This window comes from Cherax quadricarinatus, chromosome 85 (genome assembly GCF_038502225.1).
Source record: "Cherax quadricarinatus isolate ZL_2023a chromosome 85, ASM3850222v1, whole genome shotgun sequence".
Lineage (NCBI taxonomy): Eukaryota > Metazoa > Arthropoda > Malacostraca > Decapoda > Parastacidae > Cherax > Cherax quadricarinatus.
Genome location: NC_091376.1, coordinates 10106005 through 10129887, shown reverse-complemented (window position 1 = coordinate 10129887; position 23883 = coordinate 10106005). Strand labels below are relative to the sequence as shown.

At 44.0% G+C, this 23883-nt stretch overlaps 1 protein-coding gene across 3 annotated transcripts in view; it reads left to right on the top strand.

Moving 5' to 3' along the window:
• LOC128703154 (A disintegrin and metalloproteinase with thrombospondin motifs 9) overlaps positions 1–23883 on the top strand; it is a 1205378-nt gene that overhangs the window by 628812 nt on the left and 552683 nt on the right. For all 3 annotated transcript variants that reach the window (XM_070103358.1, XM_070103357.1, XM_070103356.1), the window contains exon 3: positions 300–633. In XM_070103358.1, the coding sequence (XP_069959459.1) occupies positions 300–633 (334 nt within the window). The remainder of the gene's footprint in view (positions 1–299; positions 634–23883) is intronic.

The following is a 23883-nucleotide window of genomic DNA, read 5'->3' as shown; positions in this document are numbered from 1 at the left end:
GCTCTCTCAGCTTTTTTCAGAAGTGAGAGAATGTTGGTGAAAATTATTCTGAATGTTTGGAATGGAGACAACTATGTTACTGATGCATTTTGATGTTTTTAGAGATAATTTAACCGCGTTACTGGTTTAGAAAGACGTGTAAGCAAGCACTAGGACATAGAAAACGTTTCGCTCCTTGTACTAAAACGTTTTCTAATATGTCCTAGTGTTTGCTTACTTGCCTTTCTAAAGCAATTTGTGTTTATTCCCAAGGTTCATACCACTGGCATTACTAATGTAGTTTTTCTTTCTTTTTTCAGAGTGGTGTTATACGTGTGGGTGGCGTAGTGTATTTCATAGAGCCAGTGGATGATAGTGATGGCCCCCACCACAGTGTCAGTGACCATGTAAGCCACGGGGTTAGTGACCACAGTGGGGAGGTGGAAAGTGATGCTAGTGTTGAAAGTGATGTGTCTGTTGACGATTATCAGTTATTCGAGTACGGTGGTGCGAAGCTGCACACGTTCTCCAGAACGGCAGTACCTGGGGTGCTACTACGACCCAGGAGATCCCACACACAGCACCTTGTGTCTGAACCACAGCACCAGCAGCACCAACAACCAGGGGACAATCTTCACGTCTGTGACACGACAGGTAAGGTTTCATTCTGAACATTAAAATGGTATAAAATACCGACAGGTTGTTAGGTAAGACACATATGCAACAGTTAGGTATCTTTATTTCGAAACGTTTCGCCTACACAGTAGGCTTCTTCAGTCGAGTACAGAAAAGTTGATAGAAGCAGAAAACTCTTGAAGACGATGTAATCAGTCCATCACCCTTGCATATGTGTCTTACCTAACATCAAGGTTCGTTCAGTCTCGCCGTCACTTCGAGTCTCAGGACACATTACTTATTACCTATATTCACTGTCTGTAGGATCGTGCTCCTCTCCGTGCGGCATATTTTGACTGCAGCTACGGTCTTGCCAGTTCTATTTTCCAATGATTCTCAAGGTGCCTCCCTGGACCTCAGTTAATTGTATGTCTAAATTTTAGTGTATTCAGTTCAGGTACTTTCACACGTCTCCGTGCATCATCAGGAGTTATGCAATGTTGCATGAGAAGCAACAGAAGAAGTGAGGGGAAGTTTTCTTGAGTTAGGCAGCTTGGTGACACGACGCTGACACCATGACAGCGTTGGTGACACCATGACAGCGTTGGTGACACCATGACAGCGTTGGTGACACCATGACAGCGTTGGTGACACCATGACAGCGTGGTGACACCATGACAGCGTGGTGATGGAGGGAACAGGTATTAGGAGAATCATCCATTTGCTTCCTCGCCGCACAGGCTTCGACCCGGGTTCTTTCAGTTATGTGCCAGACGACCGTCAGTGCGTACGAGATATGCTTCAACTTATACATATAACAAACAAGAATTTTTAATTATTCTAAGTGTTGAGTCCTGACCATAATTTGCAAAGGGGTGAAGGGGAAATCCAGTGGAAGGTCTCGGTCAGATGACCAAAAGCTCCAGCTGCGGGTCATCATACGACTAAGACCCGCGTCAGGAAACACTTGTCTTGTTTCCTGAGAAACCTAACCTAACACGAATGTCCTGTTTCCTGAGAAACCTAACCTAACACGAATGTCCTGTTTCCTGAGAAACCTAACCTAACACGAATGTCCTGTTTCCTGAGAAACCTAACCTAACACGAATGTCCTGTTTCCTGAGAAACCTAATCTAACACGAATGTCCTGTTTCCTGAGAAACCTAACCTAACACGAATGTCCTGTTTCCTGAGAAACCTAATCTAACACGAATGTCCTGTTTCCTGAGAAACCTAACCTAACACGAATGTCCTGTTTCCTGAGAAACCTAACCTAACACGAATCTCCCAGACTTCGAAAAGAAAAAAAACGAAAAACATGCCTTCAATGAATCAGCCTTTATTTTTACAGAAGAGCGAACTACCACATGTAGAAGCACTCAGAATTCTTTAGAGAACTAGCTTAGATCTTCGTGTAATCCCAGAAATATCTTGGGAAGTGCCAACATAATTCCTCATCACAAAAAGCACAGCAAATCTGTGGCAAGAAAGTACAGACCAGTAGCACGAACATGATAAAAGTACAGACCAGTAGAACTAACATCACACATCATAAAGTACCGACCAGTGGCACTAACATCACACATCATAATAGTCCTTGACAATAAATAATAAATTAACGGAAAAGTAAGACGCACACAATCCAAGTCAACATACACAGATAACCCGCACATAGAGAGAACCTTATGACGTTTCGGTCCGACTTGGACCATTTACAAGTCATAGTGTACTTGTAAGTGGTCCAAGTCGGACCGAAACGTAGTCATAAGCTCCCCTCTCCTATGTGTGGGTTATTTGTGTATTCAAGTCACGGTATTGTGCCTTCATGTTCTTATCCCAAGTCAATATAGATTTAAGCGGGAAGGTCATGCTCGTCACAACATCCGTGATTATTATCACAAAATTTCAAAAGCGTTGCAAGAGAAACAAAATACAGATGTGATCTACACAGACCTCGCCAAGACCTTTGACAAATGTGATCATGGAGTGATATCCTCTGTAAAAGTGGTGCCAAATCTTTTTTTGCGTCGTGGCCCTCCTCGACACCTCAGAAAAAAATTGATGCGTCTCCCCTGATCTAAAAAAAAGAAAATTTTGGTGTTGAAAATGGATAATATTGGGTAAAAATGGAAAATAGCAAAATTGAATTCATGTTATTGTAACATTTCTAAACTGCCCACCCAAAATATTTATATTGCCCATCCAAAATGTTTATATTGCCCATCCAAAATGTTTATATTGCCCATCCAAAATGTTTATATTGCCCATCCAAAATGTTTATATTGCCCATCCAAAATGTTTATATTGCCCATCCAAAATGTTTATATTGCCCATCCAAAATGTTTATATTGCCCATCCAAAATGTTTATATTGCCCACCCAAAATATTTATATTGCCCATCCAAAATGTTTATATTGCCCACCCAAAATGTTTATATTGCCCATCCAAAATGTTTATATTGCCCACCTAAAATATTTATATTGCCCATCCAAAATGTTTATATTGCCCATCCAAAATGTTTATATTGCCCATCCAAAATATTTATATTGCCCATCCAAAATGTTTATATTGCCCATCCAAAATGTTTATATTGCCCACCTAAAATATTTATATTGCCCATCCAAAATGTTTATATTGCCCATCCAAAATGTTTATATTGCCCATCCAAAATGTTTATATTGCCCATCCAAAATGTTTATATTGCCCATCCAAAATGTTTATATTGCCCATCCAAAATGTTTATATTGCCCATCCAAAATGTTTATATTGCCCATCCAAAATGTTTATATTGCCCACCCAAAATATTTATATTGCCCATCCAAAATGTTTATATTGCCCACCCAAAATGTTTATATTGCCCATCCAAAATGTTTATATTGCCCACCTAAAATATTTATATTGCCCATCCAAAATGTTTATATTGCCCATCCAAAATGTTTATATTGCCCATCCAAAATATTTATATTGCCCATCCAAAATATTTATATTGCCCATCCAAAATATTTATATTGCCCATCCAAAATATTTATATTGTCCACCCAAAATATTTATATTGTCAAACCTAAACATTTAAATTGGCCACCCAAGTATTCAAATTCCCCCCTACGGGGCGTACGCCCCACGTTGAGAATTTCCGCCCTGTAATATGGTCATTAGTTTTAAGAAAATTGATATTCAATTTTGCTAGTACAGTTATTTAATTCTTGAAGAAACGATCAGTATCCTAACAGAGTACTTGACCAACTAGGCAGTAATGGCTGTGTGGGCCAGGGAACCTCAAACAGTAATAGCCTAGTTGAACAGGGAAGGAACTAGTTGGAGTCACCGTGCTACCTTACTCTTGCAACATGTTATTGCTGTTCTTACTGTTGAACAGCGGTTTAGTGCCGATGAAGGTAGCGTAGGTAGCAATGATACGGCCGTGGACTAGATTGGCTTTAATCGGGTAGGAGTGAGTACACAACGGGCAGTGTGAGGAAGTGACCGCAAGCCAGTCCGTGGAGGGGGGAGAACTTGTGTACGGCAGGTCGGTCCAGGCGGGAGTGAGAGAGGGTGGACTGTGTGTCCCACCGACCTAGGTAGGCCTACAGAGGGCAGCACTGAATGCCGCGAAATATGAACTAGTCAGAGCAGACGGCTAGGCTGTGTGCTCTGCCAGTACAGGCTGTCTACATTTGCTCGGCCACGCACCTCGCGTCGTCCCGACGCGACAATACTGGTGGGCCCATAGGTATAAAGGAATTACACTAGCTACCCCAGAGAGGGACTGGCTTTCGCTCACTAGTAAATAAAAAATGGACAAAAAAATGCAACAGGCAAAAAAAAACTCTCCCATCCAGGGGAAGAGAAAACTGGTTTGCCCGCGCTGTTTCATCGAGTAGAGAGCCGGGAGACGTCAGCACTGGAACTAAAATCTTCTATATACAGGTTGTCCGCAGGGCTGAACATCAGTTGACCACTCGTCTACTAACGTTGTTGCACGCTCACATCTGCAAACAATGACTGACAGTAGCATTTCCTAAGGTGTGACATGTAACTCAGAGGGCAGCACTGCCCTGACCGTAATACAGGCTTTTTCCTTTAGTTAAAAAAAACACTGGTGCACATACATACAATAATACTATATCCATGGAATTCATTACACTCTGGGTACCCTTCTAAAAGTATTTACATAATTACATGATGTTGTCCACCCTGACTCTATTATCGACTAGCTATACAATGTGTGTGCATTTATACCCATTTCTGCAAGCAAACAATTAGCATAACTAGCGTAGGAGTCGGACAAGTCAGTAGGTACGTCAATGTCACAGAAATGTACTGTTGTCCTGGGTCGCAGGCCATAAGTATGGAGCCTTACTGGGCCGTCTTCCGTACCAGCAGTAGTGGGAGAAGGGGTAGACGGTTTGTCCCTAACATTAGTCTGATCGTGGCGTTGCAACGCACGCGCCTCCAGCTCTACTTCGGCCTGCATATGGTCCACATACTTCATGTGATCAAGGTGGGCTTCCTTGATAGCTCCCGTAGCAATCTCCCTCACCTCGAACTTATTGCCACGGAGCTGTCGTAGGACACGGTAAGGACCCACAAACTTTGGGACAAGTTTGTGCATACCTGGGGTCTGCACTGGGTTGAGCAACATAACTTTGCAACCTGGTTCCACTTTGCTTTCCTTGGCGCGGGCATTGCGCTCTGACGTGAACCTATCAGTAGCTTTCATAAGGTTCTCTCGTACCCGCTGGAAGACAAGCTGCGTTGTCCTCATCTTTACTACACTGGGGTTATCAGTATCGTAAGTAGGTCTAGGTGGAGTAAACAGAATTTCATATGGTAAGCGCTTGTCATAGCCATACAAAGCAAAATGAGGTGTCTCACCGATCGAGCTGTTGAGGGAGGAATTTAATGTACACTGAACATCTGGGATAGCCTCATCCCATGTAGTACAACTTGGGTTAACGGTTACTCTGAGCACCTCCAGGACTTTGCGATTTGTACGTTCAGCAAGACCATTACTCGCAGGGTGGCGTGGAGCTACTGGCGCTTGATGAATGTTGAATCTGGAGCAAAGATCCTGCATTATGCCATTTATAAACTCAGACCCATTGTCTGACAGAAGGACACGTGGGCAAGTATGACGAAGAACAACATGCTCACGGAAAGCACTAGCGACCGTTTCAGCGGTTTTATCAGGAATGGGTACTAATTCACTGTACCGCGTCAAGTTATCTACCATTACAAGCAGGTGCTTATTTCCCTTCTCCGAGGTCGAGAAGTTCGTCAACAGGTCGACAGAAGTTCTCTCCCAGGGCTCCTTTGTAATGGGATACTTTAGAATGGGGTTAGGACCTGTAATGGTACCCTTGTGCTGTAGGCAGACAACACACTGGTGTACATGCTTGGCAATGTCCGATGCCATCTTAGGCCAGAAATATTTCATTCGTGCCTGTTTGATACTGCGGTCCTTCCCGGGGTGCGCTACACCTGGGACATTGTGGATCAACCTAAGAGTAGCTGGTATCATGGACTCTGGTATCACCAGTTGGTATACGGTTCTGCCGGGGTCCACCAGCTGTGCAACACGGCACAGTACTCCTTGGTTGACCACTAAATCCTTCAGTGGAACGGGAGACTTGACCTGTAAGTCAACGTCCTCCTTGGTAAGGAAACGAAGGACTGGAGACCACACAGGGTCCTGTCGTTGGGCTCTCTCGAGATCCTCAACAGAGAACGAATTGCCGACACTCACGAATGCTATATGTCTCGACAGGGCGTCAGCTACAACATTTTGCTTACCTGGGACATAGCAAATTTCAGGGTTGTAGTCATTGAACGTGAGCGACCACCGAGCATGCTTTCCCGAGAGGTTCTTATTTGCAAAAAGGGCCAATAAGGGTAAATGATCTGTATAAATCTTGATAGGATAATGATAGATGATATCCCGAAAATGACTCAGGGCCCATACAATGGCTAAAGCTTCTAGCTCTGTCACTGAATAATTGACTTCCGCTTTAGTAAGAACACGGCTAGCATAGGCAATAGGCTGTTGCTTCCCATTAGATTCTTGTGACAAGACTGCACCGATGCCAACTTTGCTGGCATCAGTCGTCAAGGTAAATGCCTTGGTGAAATCAGGGAATCTAAGGGTTGGGGCTGATGTTAACTTGTTCTTAAGAATGACAAAAGCTCGTTCCTGATCGCACGTCCACTCAAAAGGGGCATCCTTCTTGAGTAAGCGTGTCAGGGGTGCCGCAATGGTGGAGAAACCTGCGATAAAGGTGCGGTAGAAACCCGCCAGGCCTATGAAGGACCGGACTGCATCCGCCGTCATGGGTCTGGGGAATTTCTGCACGGCCGAGATTTTAGACTCGTCCGTCTTTATGCCATTCTGAGTTACTACGTGACCCAGAAATTTTATTTCCTTCCGGAGGAAATGACATTTGGAGAGCTTTACCTTAAGATTTGCCTGAGCTAGCCTGTCCAATACCCTGTCAAGTTTCTCAAGATGTGACGGGACATCTTGCGACATGACTATGAGATCATCCAGGTAGACCATGAGCGTGCCACCTAGGAGGGTACGGAAAATTGTCGTCATCAAACGACTAAACGTGATTGGGCTTCCGCGCAAGCCGAAGGGCATCCTCCTGAACTGGTAATGACCAGTTGGAGTAGAGAAAGCTGTCAACTCTCTACTCTCATCATCGAGGGGGATCTGCCAGAACCCTTGAAGAAGATCAAGAGTTGAAAAGACCTTATTATCGCCGATGTTCTGCAACAGGTCGTTCAGAACTGGCAATGGAAAACGGTCTGGGATGGTACATGCATTCAGTTTCCTGTAATCGATAACAGGGCGCCAGGTTCCGTCTTTCTTGGGAACCAGAATAAGGGGAGCATTCCACGGGGAAGTGGACTCCTCAATAACTCCATCACGGAGCATCCGTGTAATGAGTTCTTCGGCGAAGACTCTTTGCGCATGTGGCAGGCGATACGCAGGTACATAAATGGGTTTAGTACCTTTGTCAAGTGGAATACGGTGAGAGATCAGTGGGGTCAAACCCATTGACTCACCATCTAGTGCAACTGCAGAACGTGCACGATTGAGAACCTGGAGAAGTTTTGGAACCTCTTCAGGATAGTCTGTCAAAGCTAGATCATCTTCCTGCACTGGCCGGGTGTTGGAAGAGTCAGCAGCAGACTCGCCTGGGAGAACTGCACTCACAAGGAAGTCAGCTGGGGCTTCACCCTCCACTCTCACCGGGAGAGGGAATCTGACAAGGTCAACAAGTGAGGTATTCTTCCGCAGGGGAAATTCTCGACTATGCATGTTGACAACAAGGACTTGCAACTTACCACGTTGCACTGTGTGCAAGGATGGTTCAAGGGAGAGGCCCTTGACTCGGCATGTGTCGTTGTCAACCAGCACATGGTCTCCTTCAAAAGCTCTGCTCACGTACACCGTAACAGGAGTGAGCGAGTTAGCTGACAAAGTGACGTCATACTTTGTACAAGCAGTAACTCTGCTCGCTGATGCCATGACACGAGTCAGACAGTCGCCTGCCGACAGGGATACTGCGGCTTGACAACTGCTGGTCTCTACAACAGCGTCAGAGTTAGAGTGAAGGTTAGACTGGGCGTCCCCAGACTGGGTTTCACTGGTAACTATGCGCTGATGGCCAGGAGGTGATGGGCAACGAGCTCTACTACGAGGTCGATCAGGACGAGAGACCGACCCCGGGGAGAATGTGCTATGGAAACCACCAGTTTCCAACGATTCTAGGCACTGTGCGTACTCTGAGACGGAGTAGCACGTAGTGGATCCTAAGCGCACGCCCCAGAAGGGCACATCCACTCCGTTGAATTCCGCTTTCCACTCAGCTGGATCTAAACGGATCCTAAGATCTGCCATGGTTTTGAACCCTATGAGCAGGTCACCATGGAAAACAATACCATCCACGACTAAGAATTTTGCGGACAGCTTGTGACCCTGGACCACAAATTCTAGCGTTGTGCGACCGCGAACCGTCAGCGGTTTACCTGAGACTCCTCTCAAGGTCTGAATGGCAGATGGCTCTGTCAACATGGCCGCGTGAAGGCCAATGTCTCGGAAAAAGGTGGAGCGGACAATGTTAACCACCGAACCTGTGTCTAGGAAAAGCTGAACAGGCTTATTGTGGACAGTGGACTCGATGAGCGGTCCACATGGGTTGTCATACCGAACATGAAGGCATGACAGGCCGACGAGATCCCCGGAGTCACAGCTGCTCGAGGCTCGACACTTGTTGACGAGGCTCGACCTGGAAGGTACGGTAAGAGTCTCAGCAACAACGTCAAGACACTCGGTTTCCTCACTGTCGGCAAGCGTATCACTGCCCAGGGCGGCGAATGCATTGCGGACAGGGACGGAATACAGCGACTCCGACAGGGTTACTACGTCTTTCGCTGGTTTTGCGGACGCGCCTCTTCCCCCGAACTAGTGGAAGGGCTTCTACGAGCATGTGCATTGCGCGACGACTGCTTGCTCCACTCAGCTGTCAGCATACTTCGCAGCTTGTTACACTCATGGGAGGTATGACTGGAAGTATTGTGGTAAACACAGATTCCCTCGCGAGACTGGGCATGGGGACGGTGACGGTTACCTTGATACTGAGCGTGGGGACTGTGACGGTTACTTTGCGGGGACTTAAGTTTGTAACACTCAGATCGGTAGTGCCCTCGTTTGCCACAGTTAAAACAAGTCACTACACGCTTAGCGGGTGAGGTTGGGGGTGGTGTCTGCTGGCGACGTTTCGCCCTGGTCCAGGAAGTCGATGACTGCCTTTTTGTATAAGACCGACTGTTGTTACTGTGGTCGCTATTTTTACTTAGGCGCGTATTAGTGGGACTGGGGTTAGAACCTTTGTGAGCTGGCTGTCTGACAGCAGCAGCAAAAGTGACTTCCGGCTGCGACCGCGGGGTCACTGCGGACGGCGCTGCAAGGATGGGTAGGGGATCATCCGCAAAGCGGCAAACCTTGCCTTGCTCGGAAGGCGGCTTGAGCGAGTCGATGGCGTCATATGCACCCAGGACGTCGTGCTGAGGGCCGAGTCCTAGCGCATCAATGGCAGCCCAGAGGTTAGGGGCGGAATCCCTCCGCATGATGCCGACAGCCAGCATGGGGATGATGTCTTTAATAGCCATACGGCCATCACCATCCGCCCACTTAGTGGAGTTGACGGCATCAGTAAAGTCCGTGGCGGCTTGCTCGAAACGGCAAACGCAAGCCAGGGGGCTTTCGTGCCGGTATTGACATTCGGCCAAGACGCTGGTAACGATGTCAATGTAATGGCGTTGGCGACTACGCCGAAAATAACGCCTAAATTCCTCCTTAAGTTCACCCCAAGACTGAATCTTACAAACGCGCTTGAGCTGCACAAAGGCACCTATATCACCCTGGGTGAGATCCACTGCTGCAACAGCAGCACGAATGTACTGTGTATCTGTTGGGCTATCAAATAGAGCCTGAACAGTCGCCTCGACTGACTGCAGCCATGGCTCTAAACTATTTGCACGACCGTCAAAAATAAGGGTCAGTTGTGGACGACGAGCCGGCCCACTGGTGGTCGAGGCGTGAGCCACAAGTTGACCAACTGTCGCTGGGGCTTCGATGCCCTGCCGCGTGCTCACGCTGGCTGAGGCACCATTGCTGGCACCAGCAGAATCTGGGGTATCGGCATGGCCACTGCGTGTCCTAGTCATGACGTCGATTGTTGAAATGCAAGTAGGTCACGAAGATGGTAAACAGGTCAGAGCAAGAAATGGTATGCACTGGCTACAATTCAAAACAGAGTCAAAGAGAACTCAGCACCACAGTACTAGGTAAACTGCTTAGTGATAGAAATAATTTGAGCAAAACAACAATAAAAAGGGAAATAGTGATACACTCTGAACACAAAATAAGAGATGTATGCAAGTGAATGTACTACAGGGAAGTGCACAAAATGAAGCTAAGGATAGTCAATAATTTCACCAGGAATCTGGCAACAAAATTTATGAAAAGGAGTTTGAACTGTAAACACTGGTAGCAAAAATTGCACAAAATTAAAATAAATCAGGTACTACACAACACTAAACTGTGCTGCAAGCACAGTTTAAAAAGATTGCGGGTGCTAGCAGTAGCAAATTGAAACGCAAAAAAAAAAGGTAATTCACTTGCACAAGGGAAGTTGGCACAAAAAAGATATCAGAGTATGGAATAGTGCCAAAAATCACACAAAAAAAAAATACACTGACCAGAATTGCTATATTGCACACAAAATAAAATTAATAAAAATGCAAATTATTAAATTCAAGAATATGGCAAAGGTTAACTGGTGTTAGCAGGGTGTACACTGGCAAAAAGAAAAAAAAAAAATTTGCACAATCTCAAGGTCAAAATTAATTAACTTCACAAGGAATTTTGGTAATTAATGGTAAATAAGCAGGTTCCCAAAAATACACTCAATGACTTGGGTATATAAAATAGCAAAAAGCAATGCACATAGGTGAATATTCACTGATAAAACATAGAATATATGTAGAGCAAAAATAAATGGGGGAACAGAAAAAAAAATTTAATGGGCTAGGCACAGATTGTATGACTGCAGGTAGAATATACTAATACTTAAGTACTTGAAGATTACACTTATTAAAAAAAAGAACTAACAAACAAAACAGTGCAAGGGTGTCAACAATCTGTGGCTAACTTGCAGGTGCAACTAGAAAAAAAAAATAACAGCACACAGGAATTACATGAAAACTGTATGTGAGAGGTAAATTGTATAAATGGTTAACACTGAACAATTTAAATCAATAACTGAGGTGCAAGAAGCAGAATAATAAAAAAAAAAACTGGAATTTAAAATGTAGGAGTGCAAAAATAAATTCACAAAATTTAATAAGCTGTAGGTAAATGGCAAAATGTGCACTGATGACACTGAACAATTTACTGAAGTATGGCTTCAGTAACTAACTGTATTGGTGCAGGACAGTTAAATAATGTCACAAAATATTAGGAAATGCTAGGTAAGTCACTGTTTACTTAACTTTGAGTGCAGGTGGACGAAGGTACGGCAGGTGCTGGAACTTTCAGTGATGTTCTAGTAACACTACACGCCTCGTAGCATTTGTATACTGCTATGGGGCTTCAATGTCGTAGAAAAAAGATATCAGAAAGGACTTGGGAAGAACAGGAAGGACCGGAGTAACTCTGTGGAGGTATAAGAAGTTAAGAGACGTGGATACCCGGCGTGAACCAGAGCTGGTGTATGGTTGTTTACACTGGCAAGCGTGTCTGGGCGCGCTGACTGACTGCGGCTTCAGCACACGGAGAACAAAACATTTACTGCACTACTCGAACGTGCTAAAAACAAGCTTAAGTGAAACTTTGAACTGGGACGAGTAAGTTTTACTGTAACAAATCACTGGGGAAAACAGAACTGGTGATGAACTGGGAATAAAACAACAAGGGAAAGGGAAAAAAAAAAAATTTTTTAAACTGGGCAACACAAAAAAAAAACTGCACTGGCTGGAGATACGTAGGCGCTGAGTAGTAGTAGACACTATGATGAGTCACGAGCTGCCGTAGACGCTGAACTTTGCTGGCTTAGGGGCTAAGCCAACTGGGTTCCCACGTGGTTAAGCCCGGTAGAACTTCTTGGAGGAACTCTACTTCTTGTAGCTGAGAAGGGCGTAGGGACGCTGTAGGAGGCAGGAGAATGGTGCTGGAGAGTGTTGAAGGGCTGTAGAGAGGGTGATGAGGTGAACACGTGACTGCTAAGGCTGGAGATGACGCCGTGATGCCTATGTCCAGATTTTGTGGGAAAAATCTAGGACGAAGATCTATCTCGGGTCCCGTCAAGACGCTGGGAGTAGCAGATAACTCTTTAGGCTAGCAGGTGCGTTGGATGACGACGGATGATGTTGACTGGTGTCGACCGATCCCCTCCACCCTGAAAAGGCTCACAATGCCGCTGACTCCGCTGTCACCACTGTTATTGCTGTTCTTACTGTTGAACAGCGGTTTAGTGCCGATGAAGGTAGCGTAGGTAGCAATGATACGGCCGTGGACTAGATTGGCTTTAATCGGGTAGGAGTGAGTACACAACGGGCAGTGTGAGGAAGTGACCGCAAGCCAGTCCGTGGAGGGGGGAGAACTTGTGTACGGCAGGTCGGTCCAGGCGGGAGTGAGAGAGGGTGGACTGTGTGTCCCACCGACCTAGGTAGGCCTACAGAGGGCAGCACTGAATGCCGCGAAATATGAACTAGTCAGAGCAGACGGCTAGGCTGTGTGCTCTGCCAGTACAGGCTGTCTACAGTATTTCTTGGTGTAGAGCCGAGGCTCGTCAAGGCGACTATATTCTGTGCATCGTGTCACTGGCGAGACATTTCCTTCTTGAACGTTGCTGGTTAAGTATAATTATATATAGCAAGTGATAGTGGGGAAATTATACTATCTTCTTTGTCAGGAGAAATTTTGAGAGTGTCGCCAGATGCGGTCATATATACATATATACATATATACATATGTATGCTGGCTGCATGCAGTCAGATGAATGCACCACAGCCCGGTTGATCAAGAACTGACTTGGTAAATGAGACACTTGAGCAGCATCAGCATTCGGGTATCTTTATTCTGGAAACGTTTCGCCAGCCAGTGACTTCTTCAGTCCAGTACAGAGAAAGGTGGAAGATCAGGAGTTTGATGTGATCAGTCCCTCAAACTCCTCATCTCTTTCTCTTCATTGGACTGAAGAAACCACTGTGTGGCGAAACGTTTCCAGAATAAAGATACGCAAATGTTGCACATGTGTCTCGTTTATCAAACTTGTCGGTTTTCTTAACTATTTATTTAGAGACTGGATTAAAGGAACGTGACACATTCCTTCTTGAAAACAGCCAGAGGTCTGTTAGTACAGCCAGAGGTCTGTTAGTACAGCCAGAGGTCTGTTAGTACAGCCAGAGGTCTGTTAGTACAGCCAGAGGTCTGTTAGTACAGCCAGAGGTCTGTTAGTACAGCCAGAGGTCTGTTAGTACAGCCAGAGGTCTGTTAGTACAGCCAGAGGTCTGTTAGTACAGCCAGAGGTCTGTTAGTACAGCCAGAGGTCTGTTAGTACAGCCAGAGGTCTGTTAGTACAGCCAGAGGTCTGTTAGTACAGCCAGAGGTCTGTTAGTACAGCCAGAGGTCTGTTAGTACAGCCAGAGGTCTGTTAGTACAGCCAGATGTCTGTTAGCACATCCAGAGGTCTGTTAGCACAGCCAGAGGTCTGTTAGTACAGCCAGAGGTCTGTTAGTACAGCCAGAGGTCTGTTAGTACAGCCAGAGGGCTGTTAGCACAGCCAGAGGTCTGTTAGTACAGCCAGAGGTCTGTTAGTACAGCTAGAGGTCTGTTAGTACAGCCAGAGGGCTGTTAGCACAGCCAGAGGTCTGTTAGCACAGCCAGAGGTCTGTTAGCACAGCCAGAGGGCTGTTAGCACAGCCAGAGGGCTGTTAGCACAGCCAGAGGGCTGTTAGCACAGCCAGAGGGCTGTTAGCACAGCCAGAGGTCTGTTAGTACAGCCAGAGGTCTGTTAGCACAGCCAGAGGTCTGTTAGCACAGCCAGAGGTCTGTTAGTACAGCCAGAGGTCTGTTAGCACAGCCAGAGGTCTGTTAGCACAGCCAGAGGTCTGTTAGTACAGCCAGAGGGCTGTTAGCACAGCCAGAGGGCTGTTAGCACAGCCAGAGGTCTGTTAGCACAGCCAGAGGGCTGTTAGCACAGCCAGAGGGCTGTTAGCACAGCCAGAGGTCTGTTAGCACAGCCAGAGGGCTGTTAGCACAGCCAGAGGGCTGTTAGCACAGCCAGAGGTCTGGTTGTACTTCCTGTCACATAAGAGAATGTTGAAGATTTCGGTTGTGTTGCTCTTACAAAGTTGTGTTCTCTTAATGTACTCCTGGTAGTACTCTTGCTTTTCACTTCAGATATTTTGCCTCTTAACGTTACACAAATAACCTGCACATAGAAAGAAACTCGTGTGAATAGTTAATGGTCCAAGTGAGACCGAAACGTCGTCATAAGTTTCTCACTCCTATGTGCGGGTTATTTGTGTATTGTTCCAGTCACGGTATTGTGATTTTTTATTCTCTTGACTTAAGAGTAACTTCAGTATGCAGGTTTGTCACCAGTACGTTTCTCGCCTATGTTCCAAGGAATACAGGAAGAGAGACGTCATGTGTTCCCAGCAATTCAAATGCTTGACTGAATTAATATGAGTAATGACAGTTCTACCCACCAGAGGGCCAACACTGCCGCTATAGAGCTGCACATTCTCCAGCTCTGCAGTCTCTCCTGCCTTGAGGGAAGCCGTTAGTGTACAGTAATATTCCACCCTGGAGAAAACTTGAAGAGAAAAAAATCGTTGGCTTCACATCTATTGTTTTGAAGGTTCTAGTTATCCAATCTATTGTTTTCTTAGCTACTGTGTTAACAACATTGTTAACATCCATGAATTTGAAATCTTCTGATATCATCACTGTTGAGTCTCAATGAACATTTTTTCTCTTGAGTTGTTTGAGGTTTTGTACTCTGTTTATATTTCCATAATTTCTTCAGTTTTCCTTAGCATGGCAACTTAAATTTGTCCGTATTGAACATATTGTCAGTGGGCCACTGGAAGACTTTTGTTTACATCAGCTGGAAGGTTTGCTGTGTCACTGGATACCACTTTCAAGCCAGAGAATGACACTGTTCCATAGTTTGATGTAACACTGTGGGTACCATACATCACATGTTCCAACCTGGCTGGGATATTAATCCAGGGATTCGTATCGCACTCGTCGGCTGTGAGATCAAGTGTTTACATATTCCCAAATGTTCAGAGGCCCTTGGCTCGTGGAGAGAGAGCATCCACTTTCCTAGAGGAATGAGGCAAAAGCCAACTAAGGATCCCAGAGTAGCTAGATTTTTGTTCCAGCGTCTATGTTGCAGTTCATAATATATATATTATACACACACACACAGATCGCAGACAGCAGGATTCAAAACTACGTCAGGGAAGGCTGGCAAGGTTCCCAAGTGACACACTAGACCACTCTGCCACAGATACCTCAAAAGTTAGCCAGCCTGGTTACAAGCCATCTTTCATCCTAGCCTGGGCACAACAGTGGGCCTCGAGAATTATATATAATATAAACAGATTGTGAACCCGGAAAGCGTCAGGCAGGACTATTAATCAAAATACTTGTCAAGAAAATGGCCACTAAGAGCCGTCTGAGACTAGCAGTTTAAGTATGGTATTACTAGCATGATTATGATGTGTTGGAGCGTCAACCATCCCAGTGTTCACTAAACCTTACTGGGGCGACCAACACTTGCACGCTCCCTCCTACATTATGTAGTGCTGCCATTTTTTTTGCATATGCATGTGTGCTTGCATGCATAATGTAGGTGCATCCGTGTACGGCATCTGCATGTGCATAAAGTAACTATTTAGACACACATTTGAGAAGGGAGCCAGAAACTCTCATGTAAAAATAAAAGAGGAAGCTGAAAGACGTTTTTAAAATTATGTAGAATCGAAGACTTTAAAATTATGTAGAATCGAAGACTTTAAAATTATGTAGAATCGAAGACTTTAAAATTATGTAGAATCGAAGACTTTAAAATTATGTAGAATCGAAGATTTTAAAATTATGTAGAATCGAAGACTTTAAAATTATGTAGAATCAAAGACTTTAAAATTATGTAGAATCGAAGACTTTAAAATTATGTAGAATCGAAGACTTTAAAATTATGTAGAATCGAAGACTTTAAAATTATGTAGAATCGAAGACTTTAAAATTATGTAGAATCGAAGACTTTAAAATTATGTAGAATCGAAGACTTTAAAATTATGTAGAATCGAAGATTTTAAAATTATGTAGAATCGAAGACTTTAAAATTATGTAGAATCGAAGACTTTAAAATTATATAGAATCGAAGACTTTTAAATTATGTAGAATCGAAGACTTTAAAATTATGTAGAATCGAAGACTTTAAAATTATGTAGAATCGAAGACTTTAAAATTATGTAGAATCGAAGATTTTAAAATTATGTAGAATCGAAGACTTTAAAATTATGTAGAATCAAAGACTTTAAAATTATGTAGAATCGAAGACTTTAAAATTATGTAGAATCGAAGACTTTAAAATTATGTAGAATCGAAGACTTTAAAATTATGTAGAATCGAAGACTTTAAAATTATGTAGAATCGAAGACTTTAAAATTATGTAGAATCGAAGACTTTAAAATTATGTAGAATCGAAGACTTTAAAATTATGTAGAATCGAAGACCAAAACTGAATCTAAGTTGCTCCACAACCCCATAAAATAAACGACAAGTGTGAAGGATGAAGTGATGAAGGTGAGAGAGAAAGAAGGGACGCTAACGGAAAATAACTGAGAAATATGGGAAGATCTGTGTGAAAGATTCAAAGATTTCACAGAAGAAAGTGGAGAGTTAGCAGAAGGCAGAGTAGTTAGACCAGAACAACCAGTCGTACTGGACAACATCACTACCACCACCACCACAACAGTAGTTAGACCAGAACAACCAGTCGTACTGGACAACATCACTACCACCACCACAACAACAGTAGTTAGACCAGAACAACCAGTCGTACTGGACAACATCACTACCACCACCACAACAACAGTAGTTAGACCAGAACAACGAGTCGTACTGGACAACATCACTACCACCACCACAACAACAGTAGTTAGACCAGAACAACCAGTCGTACTGGACAACATCACTACCACCACCACAACAACAGTAGTTAGACCAGAACAACGAGTCGTACTGGACAACATCACTACCACCACCACAACAACAGTAGTTAGACCAGAACAACGAGTCGTACTGGACAACATCACTACCACCACCACAACAGTAGTTAGACCAGAACAACGAGTCGTACTGGACAACATCACTACCACCACCACAACAGTAGTTAGACCAGAACAACGAGTCGTACTGGACAACATCACTACCACCACAACAACAGTAGTTAGACCAGAACAACGACTCGTACTGGACAACATCACCACCACCACCACAACAACAACAACAACAACAGTAGTCAGACCAGAACAACGAGTCGTACTGGACAACATCACCACCACCACCACAACAGTAGTTAGACCAGAACAACGAGTCGTACTGGACAACATCACCACCACCACCACAACAACAACAACAACAACAGTAGTCAGACCAGAACAACGAGTCGTACTGGACAACATCACCACCACCACCACAACAACAACAACAACAGTAGTCAGACCAGAACAACGAGTCGTACTGGACAACATCACCACCACAACAACAGTAAGACCAGAACAACGAGTCGTACTGGACAACATCACTACCACCACCACAACAACAACAGTAGTCAGACCAGAACAACGAGTCGTACTGGACAACATCACTACCACCACCACAACAACAGTAGTCAGACCAGAACAACGAGTCGTACTGGACAACACTACCACCACCACCACAACAACAACAGTAATCAGACCAGAACATCGAGTCGTACTGGAGATAAACTCAACAACAGTCAGTCTAGAGCAACGGATCGTACTAGAGATCAGTACCACAACAACAGTAGTCAGACCAGACCAACGAGTCGTACTGAAGAGCAACACAACAAAAGCAGGGCTTATGAGACTACTACAATAGCTTGATGTAACAAAAGCAATGGGACCAGATACCATATCTCCATAGGTGATGAGATATTATTTATAGATTCCTGTGTTATTGCCATGGATTCCACAATGTAAACCTGTATACAGGCCACAATAACAATGACTCACGAAATCGTAATGACACAGTTGCAAACAAACCACACCACGGGTGGGGAATGAACTCGCGGCGAGTGAGTCTTAAAACTCCAGGCCAGCGTGTAAGCCAGCTGGCCCAGTGGCTTAAGCGCTGGCCTGGAGTTTTACGACTCGCTCACCACGAGTTCAATCCCCATGCGTGGTATGATTTTTTCACAACAATGCTTCCACAATGATATTTTAGCACCAAGGTAAACCTGAGTGCTTCAGAAACCCTCTCAGGCTTCGGTCAGCTGACCAAAAGCTCCAGCTGTGGGTCATCATGTGACTAAGACCCGCGTCAGGAAACACTTGTCCTGTTTCCTCACAAACCTAACCTAAATTCACAATAGTATATTGAGGAAGGTAAAGCATTGTATATAAAAGCTTCACTTTACAATGGTTTATTATAGCGGGGTTATATCTAAATACGTTAAGAATTAATGCTTATTAGTGAACAAAACATGTTTTGTCTTGCATCGCAAATACTTAAACAGTAATGCGTATTTAAGAGTTAAAGTGGAGTGAATGTTTTAAACACTGTGTGTGTGTGGGGGGACATATATGGTAGATGAATTCACAGGATCCAAACAGCCACGACGCCCTAAATAGTCTGTCTAAGATAGATACAATGTTGTTAAACAGTAGCCAACACATTGGCCAACAAGAACAAACATGGACTAACAATAGCGACCATCAGGTACCATCGGGGGGAGGAATTGGACACAGTTGCAGCATCTGGAGATTCTTCACGACTACTGTGCTCTTCAACTCCAAGGTTGAGGGACTGATTACCTCATCTTTTGTATATAGCTCTACAGTCTTCACATTATGTCTTTGTATTGATAAAGCCACTGGAGGGCGAAACGTTTACAAATAAAGATATCCAGATGTTGCACATGTGTCTAATTCATCTTGTCGGTATTGCATACCATTCACGTACATCCTCAAGACACACACAGGTTTTAAAATCAAACCAAAGTCCCAGTTACAGTGTTAGTCAGTAATTCCATCTGCCCCGATTGTGATGCGGCACAGACAGCCAACAACATAAACTCCGGCAGAGGTCGGCGAATTTTTTTGGGTATTATCCCAAAACAAATTTGTGTACAGCGGAATTACCCACTATGACTAAAAATTATTTGTTTGAAAAAATATAACTTTTATAATTTGTCTCGCTTATTAAGTAATATTTTTTGTGGTTTTATTTATATGTTTATTGAACCATCATTACTCCTGAGATTTTCATTTTTTCACCATTTGGGGTAATTTACCCCAGTTCCCCGACCTCTGAATTCTAGAGTCAAGCTCAGGACAGAAGGTATCACGGCAGGAATATCCTGCAACCATCTACAAGACAGACATAATTACCCTACATAAGATCGTTATGAGGTACAACCCACAAGAACAAAGTACACACTCCTGACCCACCAATAGAGATGTGTAAAGCCATTTAAGTAAACAAAAGTGAATAGTCAACCAACGGCAACAGTAGCACTTTTGCACTGAACCACCGACAAGCTATGACGAGCAGAGATAAGTGGACAGTCCTCCACTCTAGGTACTTTATAGATGGAGTTTCTGAAAAGCTGGCATGGCCCATGGCTAAGCTCCGGGAGTAGAAAAACTCTTTAAACTCATTAAAGGTATGTCAAAGGTAAAGGTACGTGTAAACGATGATCACAGAAACATTCTCTAATATATAAAAGCATATTTAAATGGTGTCATATAACATTGAATAATGACGTATTGTTGTGACAGGTGAGAAGGCCATGCCTCCAACTGGGCTCAACAAATAGGGAAAAGCATGAGGAAATCCAGTATGAAGATTACACCTTGTGAACTTGGCCAGATGTCACGTGTACACCTTCATAAGATAATTATGCAGATCTTTCACAAATATGCAAAACAACTCTGCAGAAAATGACAGTAGTAGAAATTTTATATTAGGTCAACATATCTTGTGTAGATGAACCTTACAATTATAATACACACACACACACACACACACACACACACACACACACACACACACACACACACACACACACACACACACACACATTAATTCCATAGAGTCCAGGGTGAGAAACTGATTGCCTCAAACCACTTCTTATCTTCACCATTCATTTTTGTATAGGACTGACGAAGTCACTGTGTGGCGAAACGTTTTCTCAACGATACCCAAGTGTTGCACGTGTGTCTAATTTATTAACCTGTCGGTTCTCTGAACCATTTATCTACATTTCTGTTTATTCATTTACAGTCGTTCATTTCGACTTTAAACACCGCTAGCGGCACATTAACACGACTAGCCGCCCCTTAAACACCGCTAGCGGCACATTAACACGACTAGCCGCCCCTTTAAACACCGCTAGCGGCACATTAACACGACTAGCCGCCCCTTAAACACCGCTAGCGGCACATTAACACGACTAGCCGCCCCTTAAACACCGCTAGCGGCACATTAACACGACTAGCCGCCCCTTAAACACCGCTAGCGGCACATTAACACGACTAGCCGCCCCTTTAAACACCGCTAGCGGCACATTAACACGACTAGCCGCCCCTTAAACACCGCTAGCGGCACATTAACGTGACTAGCCGCCCCTTAAACACCGCTAGCGGCACATTAACGCAACTAGCTGCCCCTTTAAACACCGCTAGCGGCACATTAACACGACTAGCCGCCCCCTTAAACACCGCTAGCGGCACATTAACGTGACTAGCCGCCCCCTTAAACACCGCTAGCGGCACATTAACGCAACTAGCCGCCCCCTTAAACACCGCTAGCGGCACATTAACGCGACTAGCCGCCCCCTTAAACACCGTTAGCGGCACAGTACACACCACTAGCAACACCATGAACACTGGCAACACCATAAACACAGCTAGAAACAGTAAATCTTAAAAAAAATTAACGTAAGTAGAAGGTTTTAATGTATACATGTATAATAAGGCTAGTTATGAGTACTGGCACTTTGGTCTGGCTCTAGTGCCATCAAAGGTAAAGGAAGTATAAATCCCCGCTTCATGGCACTCAGAGATCAGTAAGTCAAGAGGCACGTCAAGCTAAATACTCAGAGCTACTGCGAAGCTAATGACGTGAGCTGTAGAATATGGCACCTAAAATATAGCTGATGAGTGCCAGGTGATGGCACTGGTATATATACCTTGGCGAATCTTGAAGACCATACATGGTATATACGCTGAGAGGTGTATATCTTTGAAATATGTATATTTCTGCTCATATATATATATATATATATATATATATATATATATATATATATATATATATATATATATATATATATATATATATAATTTGTGTGTGTAGTGCCGAACAGGTAAAATTGGTCAATTAGCAAGAACTCGTTTAAAATTAATTCCTTTCTAAAATTTTCTCCAATACGTATAAATGTATATTTTTTTCATTTATGTTAATATAACAATTAATAGTTTTGTACCAAAAGAACCTTAGAAAACTTACCTGACCTTATTATAACAAGCGCAATTTAATTTAGTCTAATCCAACTAAATATATTGTAGATAGATTTACAATAATTTAATAAACAAACACAATCAAATATTTTTTTCTTTAGGTTCAAAATGATTTTTGCGAAATTTTTGCTTACGCAAATTTTTGCTTGCCTTATTCGGCAAGAAGAACATTGTTATTTAAGCCAAAATCGCAAATTTTATATAAGGAGAATTTAATGATATCTATCATTCAACTCTCCTTGTGGTTGCATACTTGTTTTTAACACAGCGGCCGTTTCCCACCAAGGTAGGGTGACCCAAAAAAGAAGAAACCCTTTCTTCATCATTTACTCCATCACTGTCTTGCCAGAGGTGCTCCTACACTACAGTTCAGAAACTGCAACATTAACACCCATCAGAGTGCAGACACTGTACTTCCCACTCCACGACTCAAATCCCACTAACCAGGCTCTGGTGGCCTGGTGGTTAACGCTCTCGCTTCACACGGCGAGGGCCTGGGTTCGATTCCCAGCCAGAGTAGAAACATTGGACGTGTTTCTTTCCACCTGTTGTCTATGTTCCCCATCAGTAAAATGGGTACCTGGGTGTAAGTCGACTGGTGTGGGTCGCATCCTGGGACACTGACCTAAGGAGGCCTGGTCACAGACCGGGCCGCGGGGGCGTTGACCCCCGGAACTCTCTCCAGATAAACTCCAGAAACCGGTTTTCCCTGAATCCCTTCATAAATGTTACTTTACTCACACTCCAACAGCACACCAAGTTATAAAAACATTTGCCTCCACTTACTCCTAACACGCTCACGCATGCTTGCTGGAAGTCTGAGCCTTTCACACAAAAAACTCCTTAACCCCCTCCCTCCAGTTTTTCATAGGGCGACCCCTACCGCACATTCCCTCTACTACGGATTTATAAACTCTCAAACTCATTCTGTTTTGTTTCATTCTTTCTGAATGTCCAAACCACCTCAACAACCCCTCCTCAGCCCTCTGCATAATACTTTTAGTAACCCTGTGTCATGTGGGTTCGATTACGTGGATGGGGTAAAAATACTCACGTAGGCTGGTAGTACGTATAATATATAACGGGAAGTATGGGAAGCGCCAACAGCCGACCTGCCTCTCTCTGCTCCCTATCTTAGACTGACCCACCAGTGCCTACGGGTGAGCGGTCTTTGAAAACATGCTATGGTCAGCAGCAATGTGAATAACAGCCAGTGATTCACACAGACGGTTGGTAGTGAGTCATCTACTGGTACACTGGTTACTGGTAACTAGTTACTAGGAACTGGTACTACTACTGAGAGCTCATGACCCACCAGTGCCTACGGGTGAGCGGTCTTTGAAAACATGCTATGGTCAGCAGGAATGTGAATAACAGCCAGTGATTCACACAGATGGTTGGTAGTGAGTCATCTACTGGTACACTGGTTACTGGTAACTGGTTACTAGGAACTGGTACTACTACTGAGACCTGCACCTCCTCCTAATTTCCAAGCTACAGATTCTCTGCATAATATCGACACCATACATTGTCCTCAGACATGACATCTCTACTGCCTCCAGCCTTCTCCTTGTTGCAACAGTCACCACCCATGCTTCACACCCATATGAGAGCATTGGTATAACTATACTCTCATACATTCCCCTCTTTGCTTCGATGGACAAAGTTCTGTCTCCACAGACTCCACAGTGCAACACTCACCTTTTTACCCCTCATCAGTTCTATGGTTCACCTTGTCTTTCATTGACCCATCTGCTGACAAGTCCACTCTGAATACATTCACTCCTCCATACTCCTCCAATTTGATATCCAGTCTTTCATTACTTAATTTTTTATCTTCTTCATTTTGCTCTTTCCTATGTTCACTTTTAATTTCCTTCTTTTATATACCCTCCCAAACTCGTTCACCAACTTCTGCAACTTCTCTACAGAATC